At 42.8% G+C, this 12,934-nt stretch overlaps 1 protein-coding gene across 5 annotated transcripts in view; it reads left to right on the top strand.

The window, feature by feature from the left end:
• YEATS2 (YEATS domain containing 2) overlaps positions 1-12,934 on the top strand; it is a 76,144-nt gene that overhangs the window by 34,356 nt on the left and 28,854 nt on the right. For all 5 annotated transcript variants that reach the window (XM_074963993.1, XM_074963992.1, XM_074963994.1 and 2 more), the window contains 7 exons: positions 2,423-2,530; positions 4,239-4,412; positions 6,803-7,061; positions 7,771-7,932; positions 10,012-10,142; positions 11,561-11,719; positions 12,454-12,627. In XM_074963993.1, coding sequence (XP_074820094.1) covers positions 2,423-2,530; positions 4,239-4,412; positions 6,803-7,061; positions 7,771-7,932; positions 10,012-10,142; positions 11,561-11,719; positions 12,454-12,627 — 1,167 coding nt within the window. The remainder of the gene's footprint in view (positions 1-2,422; positions 2,531-4,238; positions 4,413-6,802; positions 7,062-7,770; positions 7,933-10,011; positions 10,143-11,560; positions 11,720-12,453; positions 12,628-12,934) is intronic.

Raw genomic sequence — 12,934 nt, 5'->3', positions numbered from 1 at the left:
AAAAGTGCCAGTCTTTTGTTAGCGTATAAGGAAATCCTTGGAGGGCACAGTTATCGGTACTGTCAAAATACCTCATCTTTCAAAGACCCTGTTCTGTAAAAGACTCTGATCTTTTTTGGCTTGGTTGGTGGTGATATCAGATTTAACGAGAGGTGCATATTTTTAAAATCTCAGTTCCAAATTTTCTGCACGACTGATACATTCATATTAGGCTAATAGCTGACATTCAGTGACTTTACAGCTACCTCCATCAAAAGAATGTTCATGTCAACAACTGGGAGATAAAAAGAGCGCCAATGCGCTAGCAACATTGGAAGCTTTAGCTACAAAAAAGTATTTGCCCCAGACAAATGTGGAGTCACTGACGGTAAATTGAGAATGAATAGGGTCTGTGCTTTACAGCTGGAAAGCTCTAAAGGTATGGAGCTGGGTTAATTCAGACAAAACCTTTCCCATTTTCTTTACAGAGAAGGGTATTTTCGCAGATTAATGGCATCAGTGACGCCCCCTTTTGAAAGTAGTTGGTGGAGCCTGGGGTGTGCTGGAGCTTTGTCAGCATTAGCCTATTCAGCACATGCAAGAATAATTGATTTTAGGCTGCCTGGATAATTGCCATTCAGTCTACAGAGAAGAGCCTCTTGGTTTTTTTAATTGAGATTCAGAACGTTCCTTTCCAACCAGGTCTGTCTCTGAGAATCTTTAGAATAGGAATTTTGTCACTTGTGTACATATGACAAGATCTACTCAGTAAAATGAAGCATGTATTCCCATCTTGTATTTTTATCATAGTGAGAGATCCAATCCATAGACTTTGTCCCAGAGTGATCGTATCACTTCTCTTAGGAAACAAGTTTTTACATATTTGAGGCAGCAAAAGTGGAGCAGCTTTTTTAACTGTGATTTTTGCACCCCCTTATTCTATTTAAAAAAAAAAAAAAGTCTGTTCACAGTGACTGCCATTAACAAGGCTAAGATTAACTCTTTATTTCACTGGTTTGGAGCAGTTACTTCTCTGTAGTGTCAAACAAATCAGAGTAGATCCAGAGATGCACACCACCCATACGGAATGAATTACATATTTTCAAGGTGACGCTGTTTAGAAATCGGAAGTTAATTAGAAAAATAAGTGGAAGTCTGTTCCCTGTAAATCTCAATGTGTCTTCCACTGGGTTAGGAACATGTAATTTTGGATGGGTAGAAACAAATTTTGTTGTATTAAAACAGTCCAGTGTAACATTTCAAAGCATCGTCTGTTCAGCATTTTTCTTCATCTCCAATAGTTTTCTGGCACAGTGACTGAAAATAAGAATTTACATTTATTGAAAAGAGTATGGAACAAGTCAAAAAAAAAAATTTGACTCATCTACCAACCTCCACAGCTGGAATGAAAGAAACAAAATTTTGCAGATCTAGGTGTGTGACATACATAATATAGGTAGAAAATATCGCTACTTCTGCACAAGCCTGCCAGTTCTACTATGAAGTTTGCATGCCATCAGAATTTTTTACTTAGAGGAAAGAAAAATGTATCTGAAACAGAACTTTGTTTTGTTTGCAACTTTAAATCAGCAAATGGTTTTCCAATTTTTTTTCTTTTAAAATGTGCTCCCAACTCTTAGATTGTGTGTGCCAGTTTTTAGCCTAATTTAAATTTACAACATTTAAAGAATGGAAAAATCTAGGCTTATTATAAAAACACTTAGCATGCCTGTGACTACAGCGATCAGTCCATTTCTATCCGCTAATTACCATACAATAATAAACATTGTTTTAGTTGCTGGTGATATAACTTGCAACAAAAAGGGATTTGGTGTTTGCAGGTGCTTATATTGTTTGGCAGGATTCCATTGTGTTGGTCAGTGCTGGGCAACCTGCAGTCCACAGGCCACACGCAGCCCGTCAGGGTAATCCGCTGGCTGGCCATGAGACAGGTTGTTTACATTGACCATCCGCAGGCACGGCCGCCCACAGCTCCCAGTGGCCGAGGTAATATCTTTTACTGGAACAGCTGCTATTGGTGGAAGGAACAAGCTTTAGAGCTTCACGAGCTCTTTCTGAGGTCTGTAGAGGGTAACCAGAGTGTCTAAGCTAAACACAAGGTGGGACTGATTGTTAAGCATAAGGGGTTCAAACACACTGTAGGAGATCGCTTAAAATGAAGTGGGTAATAAAGGGTTCTGCAGGTGGTAGGGTGGGTGACAAATTGGTGTTGTAATGAGCCATAAAACCAGTTGTAATGAGCCATTAAAACCTTAGCTACCTTGTGTGTCTCATATCCTGGGATCAATATGGCTACAACAACAGTGTAGATAAGTAATTCAGGGCACTCTGGGTTATCAGTAATGTGACTACAGGAAGTCATTGCTTTATGTTTTATATTGCATGTTCCACCTAATTGTGTGTCATATGTATTCATCCGTAGCAAGAGGATTCTCTATTTGCAACCATGCCGCCCCTTTGTCCAATTGGGAGTCATTCTAAGGCGCAAAGCCCTAAATCTGTGACAGGCGGACTTGGAGCTTTTACAAAGGTATTTGATTTATGTTCTTGGCTTTGTATAGGGCTGCATGTTCTGGTAGTGTCACTGCACACTGGGTTTCGTCACAAAGCGTGTAACTTTTCTAGTGCATGTAACGGTACCATTGGGAGTGAGTTCTTGGGGCCTGACTGCCCTTTCCCTTGTTACGTGAGTAGGGAAATGAAAACTTTTGCAACTATCAGTAGATTAGTCTTCATTTCCATTCTGTTCTGTTGGCTTGATTGTTCCTCTGCCCTCTTCCCCTTTTCTGTCTCCCTTCTTCCATCTCATTCATCCTTTTCCTTGATGAACCGCTGCCATATTCTAGCAAATCTTAAAGAGCTGTACTTTTATTGCATAATACAGTAGAACCTCAGAGTTACAGACACCTTGGGGAATGGAGGTGGTTCATAACAATGAAATGTTCATAACTCTGAACAAAGTGTTATGGTGGTTCTTTCATAACCTTACAAAGCTTACAACTGAACATTGACTTAATACAGTTTGAAACTTTACTTTGCAGAAGTAAAATGCTGCTTTCCCTTTATTTTTTAGTAGTTTACATTTAACCCAATACTGTCCTGTATTTGCTTTTTTTTCCTGTCTCTGTTATCTCTGTTGCTGCCTGATCGCGTACCTCCAGTTCCAGATGAGGTGTGTGGTCGCCTGGTCAGTTCGTACCTCTGCTGTTCATAACTCTGAGTTTCTGCTGTACGTTAAAAATAAACTGCGGTGGTCTGAGACTCTAGGCTATTTTCCCTGCCGCCTAGTACTTTACCAGGGTTTCTGACTGTCCAATATTGGTGTTTAAGTGCATTTCCCTAGGTGTCACTTGTCCAAATTTCCTTTTAACCAACTGTAGTATCACTTGTCGTCTTGTGAGCCAGTACTCTGCCCACTCCTTACAGAGGAATGAATAGGATGATCTAACAGAAGAGGATTTCCATTTCTAACTACTGGCCCTGGCATCCAAAATTACATGTTTATCCCAGAGCTCTGAGTGGTGCCTTAATTCCTTTACATTATGAGTTAATTTCAATGAGAGAGGAAGGGTGGTGAAGTGTTTACGGTGCTAGTCCGGGACGCAGTCTTGCTCCACAAGACTTCCCGCGTAACTGTGACAAGTCATTCAGTCTCTGAGCCTCAGTTCCCCAGATGGGGATAATAGCAGTTAGGGGGATAAATACATTCAAGTTGCTGAGACCCTGTGGTAATAGGGGTCGAAACTGAAATGAATAAGGCACACCTTTTACATAATGTAGCAGGATAGAAAAGGATTTATCAACAGTTGGGGTTTTGTCTGGGGTACAGGCCATATTTGGGGCAGGATCCTGGCTGGGAATTAAAAGCCGAGAGTACTGCTCAGCCCTGAGCAGACAAATGCATAGTTGAAGCTTCCAAACAGAACAAACACATAGTTAATATTAATAATGACACTTCGCACTTGTGGCTTTCCCATCACTTTGCAAACACTAACTAAGCCTCATAAGGCCCCTCGAAAGTTGGCAAGTATTTGCCCCGTTTGACAAAACAGGAAGTGAAGTCAGAGTGGTTCAGAGGCTGTGTGGTGGGAGTTGGTGTCAGAGCTCCGGAGCTTTTGGCTCTCTGTGTCGTTCTCAGCCCGGCAGCTCCTGCCTCTCTCTGAAGACTGATGCTTGCAGATGATGATTTCTTTTGGAGCACAAAGCAGTTTGTTTACTCCAGTTTTCCTTATGAAAAGGTGATAATAAAGCAGGAGCCTGGAGAGCTGCCCCAGCAACCACAGCTACCGGTGACTGGGACAACCTCGCAGGCCTCAGGGCAGCAGTATGTCACTGTGAAGGGGAGTCACATGATAGCTTTGTCACCTCAGAAGCAGATCGTGAGCACGGGAGAGGGGACCGCCCAATCGAAGGTATTGAATGTTTTGATATCTTAAACTGCCTGGACTCACTGCGGTTTCGTTGACGCACCCCTACCCTGCTGCTAGCACAGAACTGGGGGAGAGCAGGCAGCAGTCAGTGCTGCTTCTCTTACAGCCATTGAGTTTGGGGGAGGTCATAGGAAATCAGCTACCTCTGTGCTGCTACCTTAAAATGCTGGAGATACTATTTGTAAGGGAGTGCTAGGCCACAGGTTCAAGTCCAGCTCTAGGGGTAGATCTTATCCTCTTATTTTTCATAGGTAATTTTACTTACATGGGGAAGTTAAGAGGGTGGAAACAGCTGCACATTGGTGCCTGCAAGGAACAACCTCCTGCTTCCTATTTACTCCTCCGTTGCAAAGGTTTGAGAGAGAGAGAGAATCAGGAAAAACTAGCCCAGAATGGAAACTTTATTTTGCATCAGTGGAACGAGAACGACAGTAGATTTCAGCGTGATATGTCAGTGAGAGAGAAGCAAAGCAGCTGGGGCATGCTTGGAGCTTAGCAGCTCCATGTGTAATGGCTCAACAATCCAGACATCAAAAGGGTTTCTTCCTGCCTTTCTACCCACTCTGGTAGAATAGGTGTATACAGTGAAATCTACCTGCCAAGCACACGGACCAATGTATGCAAAATATATTTGCATATATAAATATATATTAATATTTATAAATCAGTTAATCTTTAAACTACCTTTTTGCCTAGTCTGGCAGGTGCACAAATGTGATACTTCCCTGGATGTGTTGTCTGTGTACAAAACTGAGGCTGTTTGTTAGTTCAACACTGGGGCCAAAGTTTCCAGAGTTTATTTTCATGAGTCAGTTGAAACTTAAGTTTCTTCAGAACCGTAGGTCAGCATGTTACCCCCCTGCCTCAGCGAGAGAGACTTGCTGGTGCCAACCTGAGTCAGTTCCTGGACACTCAGCTAGCTACCCCAACAAATTCATCAGAACCCTGCCAGCCCACATTTTACTTTGCAGATTAAAACCAAGCGTATCCCAGGCCCAGAACTCCCCAGAAGCATCCCCCTGTGATGTTTAGCCCCTGTCACTGGACACTCTCCGTAATTGCCAGGTATGCTGTCCCCAAAGAGACAGTGTGCACACAGCTGGAAGGTTACAACTTAAGATTGGGTCCTTTGTAATAACGCAGCACTGTAATCTATTTATAGTGAAAACAAAGAGAAGTTGTTTAACAAAGAGCAGAGAGTCATAGATTCAGGTGAGCGCTGAGCAAGAATAATGGAAACAGAAATGGTTACCAACAAAAGTATAACGCTTTCTAGAGATTAAAACTTAGGCTACAGTCCTTGTCTAATACAGTCTCTCACCAAAGCTTTTCTGCAGAGCTTGCTGGCTTCCAGTCATCACCACAACCCAGACTTTTGTGAATACCCCTATGCTCTCAAAGGGGTTTTCTCAGCAAATGGATAACAGAGGTTCTTTTTCCTTCCTCTCATGGTTCAGTGGACATTTGAAATGCATCATTTTGAAGTGCACCCACAGATAAGACTCTTCGCCCCTGTTGATTGCTCTCCTGTGTGCTGTCGCCCATGTTGAGTCCAAATTCTCCACTACACCACCCTCTCGTCAACCTGTTTTTTTCCTGTTGACTACATGCGGATTGGGTCAGCTTTACTGTACTTACTTTATATTTGACAGAGAGCTAACTACCTTCCTTCCTGGTTCTCCCTTTGCTTGGTTACAGACTTTAAGGCATAATATCAATGGGCATACATAACTCCTTCTGTAGTGTTAGTATAGACATTTTACAATGATATCAATGACCAGTGTGTCACTGGCTTTCATTTGATACCTCACAAGACACTTTTTGGATAAATACTATGAAAGTAGTGTGTTAGGTGTCGTGAGTTTGTCAGGCCTGATAAGAGTTTACTGACATAATAGTGAACCCTTTGCCAGTAGGCATTGAGGGCTTCCTTGGGTCTCATGGCTCTCTGCACTTCACTAAGGCAAACTTCAGGTTCCTTCTGAATGAAGCAGTTTCCTGTGTTGGGGAATATCGAGGGTCCTTGGATGAGTGTGTCACGCTCAAATTTTTAATGGGCATTCTGAAATCATGGTTGGTTTTATAGTTATTTTCTCACCAGTGGACTGAACAGGAATGGTTGCGAGTTTATCAGTTTTTTTAATAGTCTCTGACTCTGTTGGTCTTAATTACGTTTTAATGTGTTTGAGTCCCCATTACGTTAAGTTTGTTGTTTCAGAATGGGTAACCTGGTAGCTTGTTTAACCTCTGAAATGCCTTGAAATAGATACTATCTTCTTGGGTAGCCCACCAGGTGGAATGTTAATTCTCTCCAGGTGCTGTACCATAGAAACCCTGCATGAAGAGTGTCATCGGTTGCTTATTTATTACAGGTCGTTGGGGTTCCCGTCGGTTCTGCTTTACAGTCAACGGTGAAACAAGCTGTGGCGATCAGTGGTGGTCAGATACTTGTGGCAAAATCCAGCTCTTCAGTAGCAAAAGCTGTTGGTCCAAAGCAGGTTGTAACCCAAGGAGTAGCAAAAGCCATTGTGAGTGGAGGTGGTGGAACAATTGTTGCCCAACCTGTGCAAACCTTAACAAAGGCTCAGGTGACTTCGGCAGGGGTTCAGAAAAGTGGATCTCAAGGTTCAGGTAAAGTTTCTTTACAACTTGGATTACAAAATTCAGATTTCAGAGTCGCAGCCATGTTAGTCTGTATCCGCAAAAAGACCAGGAGGACTTGTGGCACCTTAGAGACTCACCAATTTATTTGAGCATAAGCTTTCGTGAGCTACAGCTCACTTCATCAGATGATTCATTTTGGAACTCTGTCATGCTCCAGTATTACTCCAAACACAACTATATTTCAGAATGAGATGGAAACACCTAGTCAAAACAACATGCTAAGAGATCTGTAGTAAAAATTTATTAAAATTAGTAGTGTAGTGTAGTTATATGTAAAGTGTCTTCAACAGAAGAGATACCTAGTGCTGTGTAAAGTGCTGCAAGCACAGCATTCTCATGGTTATGCACAGGTTTCAGAGGAGCAGCTGTGTCAGTCTGTGTCCACAAAAAGACCAGGAGGACTTGTGGCACCTTAGAGACTCACCAGTTTATTTGAGCATAAGCTTTCGTCCATCCGATGAAGTGGGCTGTAGCCCACGAAAGCTTATGCTCAAATAAATTGGTGAGTCTCTAAGGTGCCACAAGTACTCCTGGTCTTTTCATTGTTATGCACAGTGTTCATTGGTTAGCCACTATTTTGTTCTGACTTTATTTCAGTTGCCCAGGTTTTATTATGAATCCTACTCTGCAAAACTGAATTTTTAACATGGTTTTCTGTTTTTTATTTCGTTTCTAGTGATGGCTACGCTGCAGTTGCCAGCCACAAACCTGGCAAACTTGGCTAATTTACCACCAGGCACCAAACTGTACCTTACCACCAACAGCAAGAATCCTTCGGGAAAAGGAAAACTGCTTCTGATACCCCAAGGAGCCATACTGCGAGCCACAAACAATGCGAGTTAGTCTTGCAGGGAAATCTAATGAGTTAAATAATGTAATCATTTTGTAATTAATGTGTTAAGCATTTTTCCTTTTATTCTGGTACTTTGGGAGTTAGTAATAGGACAAGTTTCTTCACTAAAGAAGGAAAAAAAAGGCATGGTACTGTTCAGTGAGGGGACCCTTGAGAGCTTTCATATAAGTCATCCCTTGACCCCCAGGTTTTTTTAAAGCAATAACTGCAAATAGTGATCAAGTAAGAAGAAGATTCCAGCCAGTCAGCATGCTTTTTTTAACCCTTCATTGGTAATCCGGGAAAGGGAGTGTACAGCACATTCCTGAAACCTGCAGCTGACATTAAATTGAAAGCAGTTGTGAAAACTCGTGACCAATATTAGAAAGGGACTGAGAGAAACTGGAAACATGAGCAGAAAATAAGAAAAAGAAGGTTCATCTTGGAAAAGGGCAGGCTGTTCTGGCTGAGGGGGAAATAATCTAAAACACAAATGCTCATATAGGATCTGATCCAAAGTCCAGTGAAGTTGATGGAAAGACTCCCATTGAGTTGAGTGGACTTTGGATCAGGGCCATAGTGAAAAAGCTGGGAAGCAGTACTGCTAAGAGTATTAGGTTGATGATTAAGTAGATATTAGTTTGCAGTGTGTCGTGGCTGCTATAGAAAAGCCCAGTGCTCTCTTAGGCTTCTTATGCAAAGATGTTGCATAATGCATATGACTGGGCTGGTCCGGTTTTGCCTAGAATACTCCTTTCGCTTTTGAATACAAAATTAACAGAGAGAGAACAGCTAGAGGGAATTGGCAACAGGCAACAAAAATGGCCAAGGAGCTCAAGGGACCAAATTATACAGAAAGCTCAAAGGGATGACAGGGGTATCTTAGCTTTGCAACACCTGAGAGAGCCAGGGGAGGGGGGAGATCACCTTGACAAGTTTATGAACGATATTGACTAGAGCTGGTCAAAACTTTTTTAATGGAAAATGGGGGTTTTGACTAAATGAAATTTTTTATGAAGAAGAGTGCCTGTTTTCCTTGACAGTTTTCAAATTTTCATTGGGAAACCCAAAAAAATCAAAATTTCCAGAGTGGTGTTTGCCCATTTTCTGATCAGCTTTGGTATTGACACCATGAAGGCAGAGGAGGAGTTTGAGTGCAGTACACGAGGCTATAACCAGAAACAGTGGGATGAAGTGTTTTAAAAAAAAAAAAAAAGACCTTCCTAACTGAGGTGTTTTGGGCTGTGATATATTGCTGGGAGCCCCATTGCTTGGGACTCAGAGCTAGGCTGGGCACAATCCTGCACTAGCAGGGAAATGGACAGTATAACCTCATAAGTAAAGCAAATGTCTGATTCTTTGGAAAAACAGTAACCATTTTGCCCACTTTAAGAGACTGAAAATAAGACTGAGTTTACACTGCTCTCAGTGTAGGCTCAGTAAGCGTATCCAAATGCAGCCTTAGATTATCGCTCTTTGCAAAGTAATCATTGGTGAGTGCTCTGTAACGACTCTGAAATTATATTCAAACACTGGTGAAGTGTATCTGATGTAAAAGCAAACTCAGTAGCATGCAGGGTCATTGGTAGGATTTCACATATGCATAATCTATAAGAGGCTTTTGAAAAAGCTAGTAAATTGGTGGTTTGCATCTGCCTCTGACTGTAGAGACGGCAGAGCAAAACAAAAAAGACTTCCGTGCACCCACAAGCAGCCTCGGTCCCTTTCAGTTTGTTCCCAGAGTCTGCTGAGGTGGAAGAGCACAGTACTACCCCCAGAATCATGCTGTGCCCGCTGCATTGGAAAATCAGTGCATAGATGCTGCTCACTTACGAAGCGCATGGCAGCCTGCGTGTCACAAGGCCTTTAAAGTTATATGCACACAGATACCTCAGCTGCTGTCTCTGTGTACCTGTTGAAGAGCTATCACAGAACCCACCCATCTGAGGACAGACATGTATAAGAGAGGAATGCTGTGTCGTTGGAGAGAAGCGAATTTCTGTGTAGTTTCACTGTTGCAAAGGTGTGGCTGCTCAGCCTCTGATGCCGAACTCTGCAGAGTCATTGTTTTGATTTTTGCTACAGGTCTCCAGTCAGGCTCTTCTACAAGTGCAGGGGGAGGAGGAGGAGCAACAGCAGCCCCTGCCCAAAGCACAAGTAGTGGCTTATCCCAGCATCTCACCTACACGTCCTACATCCTCAAACAGACACCACAGGTCAGAGTTGTACAGCATTTTAATTGATCCAGGGATGCCCAGACCTTGTGCTAGCATCTGTGGTCCTGTAATAGTTGAGTTTCAAATTGAGGGGGAGCCAGACCCTTCTGGAGGGCATGGCTACCTCTCTGCCCTGCTGGCCATTCACTCTCTCTTCTCATCTCTGCTGCAGCTGACAGTATGTTCTGTGCCACTCTCCCCCCTGTGAGTTGTGTGGTGCAATTTTCTGCTCGCTGCGGGCTGTTGCATGATGCAGAGAGCATTGTTGTTTGTTGTAGCACAAGGGAGTAGTAGGAGGAGAGAGAACATGCACCAGTGAATGACTGCAGGGAGCAAGCGTATTCCCCAAAAATGGGACAGGAGGGGTAGAAGCAACCTCCAAAACAGAGGTGGGAAAGGAGGGTGTTGAGGTGGACACACCAGAAGAGCTAGAAGTCAGGGAGGCAGCCCCAAGGGGGAAGAGAGAGCACTAGGGGATAATAACAGTTGTAGGCAGGGAGAGCACTAGAGATCGAAAGATGGAGGAGGGAGGTATTGGGGAGAAAAAGCAAGAGTGAGCCATGGGAAGCAAAGCCAGAAAAGGGCGGCCGGGGGGGGGGGGGGGGGAAGAGGCCAATGAAAAAGCTAACTGAGAGAATGGACAAACAAAACAGGTGAGAGGTGGCAATTAAGTCATGGTATGTGGGGAAGGACTCTGGGGTCCACAGGCTAGTCTGTTAGAGTGGGGTCTCCAGCTGCTGTTGGGTCTAGCATGGCTTCAACTCTGCTCTAGGTGTGACCTTTGTGGAATTAATTAGGCTTCAGAGCTGAAAGGAAGACTGTCCCCGGTCCTTTTCTCTCTGCCCAGCTGTCTCTGAACATTCAGAAGGGAAATTGTATTTGTCACAATGAATAAACTGTGAAGTATGTGAGGCTTATTAAATTACAGTGGATGTGTCTGAGCAGATTGGAACCTGGCTTGTGACCTTTTCTTCTGGGGTTTTCTCACTTCCAGTGTGTCACATAATGTCGCTTTACAGTGAGATGAGAGTGCTGCCTCTAGCAAGAACATCCACTGTAATTAATTGCAAAATGTTTTGTTTTTTTTTTTTAAATAATCTTTGTGGTAGGAAGTGCTTTGAGCCCTGTGTACTCTCTTACTGCTGCGGAGAGTGAAGATTTCCTCTAAGACCCTTTGAGGTCAGCAAACAAGATATATGGGCTTTCATATTTCTGTTAACTCCAAATGACAGTAGCAAATCTGATTAGTCTGTGCAACCTGAAGGACAAGAAATCTTTGTTTAAAATAAAATCTCAGATCAGAGAAGGCCGTTACAAATGTCACTGTCACGTTACTGGTGCAGAATTCAATTTTTTTCATACCATTTGATTTCCACTCAGAGAGCCTAACCTAGGTAACTTTTTTTATTTTTGACCAGGGCACATTTTTAGTTGGTCAGCCATCTCCCCAGCATTCTGGAAAGCAGTTGACACCAGCCTCAGTTGTTCAGGGCAGTGTAGGAGTCGGAGCATCTTCCACTCAAGGACAGCAGGCATTAAAAGTAATAACTGGACAGAAGACTGCTTTATTTGCCCAGGTAACTTTCAAATGTCTTGTTTGTCTCTATTGTTCAAACTATATGTATTGTCTCGTGATGAGGGGAAATAATGTAATCACTTTTACAAAAAGTTTAGCCCTCTTTTGGTTTAGGTAGGCAAGCAACAGGTTTTGTATTTATTTCATAGTTTCATTGCAACAGATTGGTTATCAAAAAAAAAAAAATCTAACTAGAGGAAAAAACTCCAACTTTAGGCTTAGCCTTTTAAAAAAAACAAAACGAAAGCATGCTTGTACTGTATGTGAAATATTGGGCCAGATTTTCAGACAGTGACCCCTGCATATGCATAGTGCAAATAACTGGACACAATATTGCACCTTGTTTTATTTGGATCCACAGGTTGAGTCTTGCAAATGTCCCATGTCCCTGCATTGTAGACCTGCTCAGAGACTTCTTAGTAACTTAAATTGCAGGTGCAAATAAATTCAGGTTCTCTCTGAAAAGTAGGTCCTTTTAAGGTGTCTCACGTTGGGGACCCAAAAATTGAGAGACCCATAATCATTGGGTCACTTCTGAAAAAGTAGACTCTAATGTAGAAAATGAGCAGCTTATAAACAATTGTCTCAAAGTTAAGCTGAGTGATCTGGCTTCAAAAACACCTCTTCTTCCCTCAGAAATATTCTGATTTTTTGCTGTTCTAGTACAAAAAGCAGCTGTTTTAAAAATTACTTCATTGAAATGCTTTCCCTTAAACTGAACTCTCTCTTTTGAAGGCGGCTCCTGGTGGACAAACATCGCTGATGAAAATATCAGATGGTTCGTTGAAATCAGTGCCTGCTTCCTCACAGCTCTCCAAACCCGGCACCACCGTGCTGAGAGTATCAGGAGGGGTGATCACTGCAGCCACGACCCCAGCCATGTCCCTCCCGGCAAACGGAGTTGCACAGGTGAGAAGAAGCATTGCTAGTACATGGTCACAGGAACCTAGAAGTCAAAAACAAAGCATCCAGGAGATGCATATGTACAAGACATGAGCACAGGAAAGGGGCTAGCGTGATGCTTGGAGACACTTCTGCTCTAATCATCTTTGTGTGCTTGCATGAGTAGAGCATGAATTTGGCATGGAGTATGCTATGCATGTGGACTCCTCCTACTTCAGTTGCTCATGACCTTTAACGGGAGGAGGAACAAACTTGGTGCTTTGTCGACATGTGTGCACTGACGTACATGCCTAACCAACTTTGTTTTGGTACA

The sequence above is a fragment of the Natator depressus genome, chromosome 9 (assembly GCF_965152275.1).
Source record: "Natator depressus isolate rNatDep1 chromosome 9, rNatDep2.hap1, whole genome shotgun sequence".
In the NCBI taxonomy this organism is placed as follows: domain Eukaryota; kingdom Metazoa; phylum Chordata; order Testudines; family Cheloniidae; genus Natator; species Natator depressus.
The sequence above is the reverse complement of the archived record's forward strand: the minus strand, read 5'-3'. Positions and strand labels throughout refer to the sequence as shown.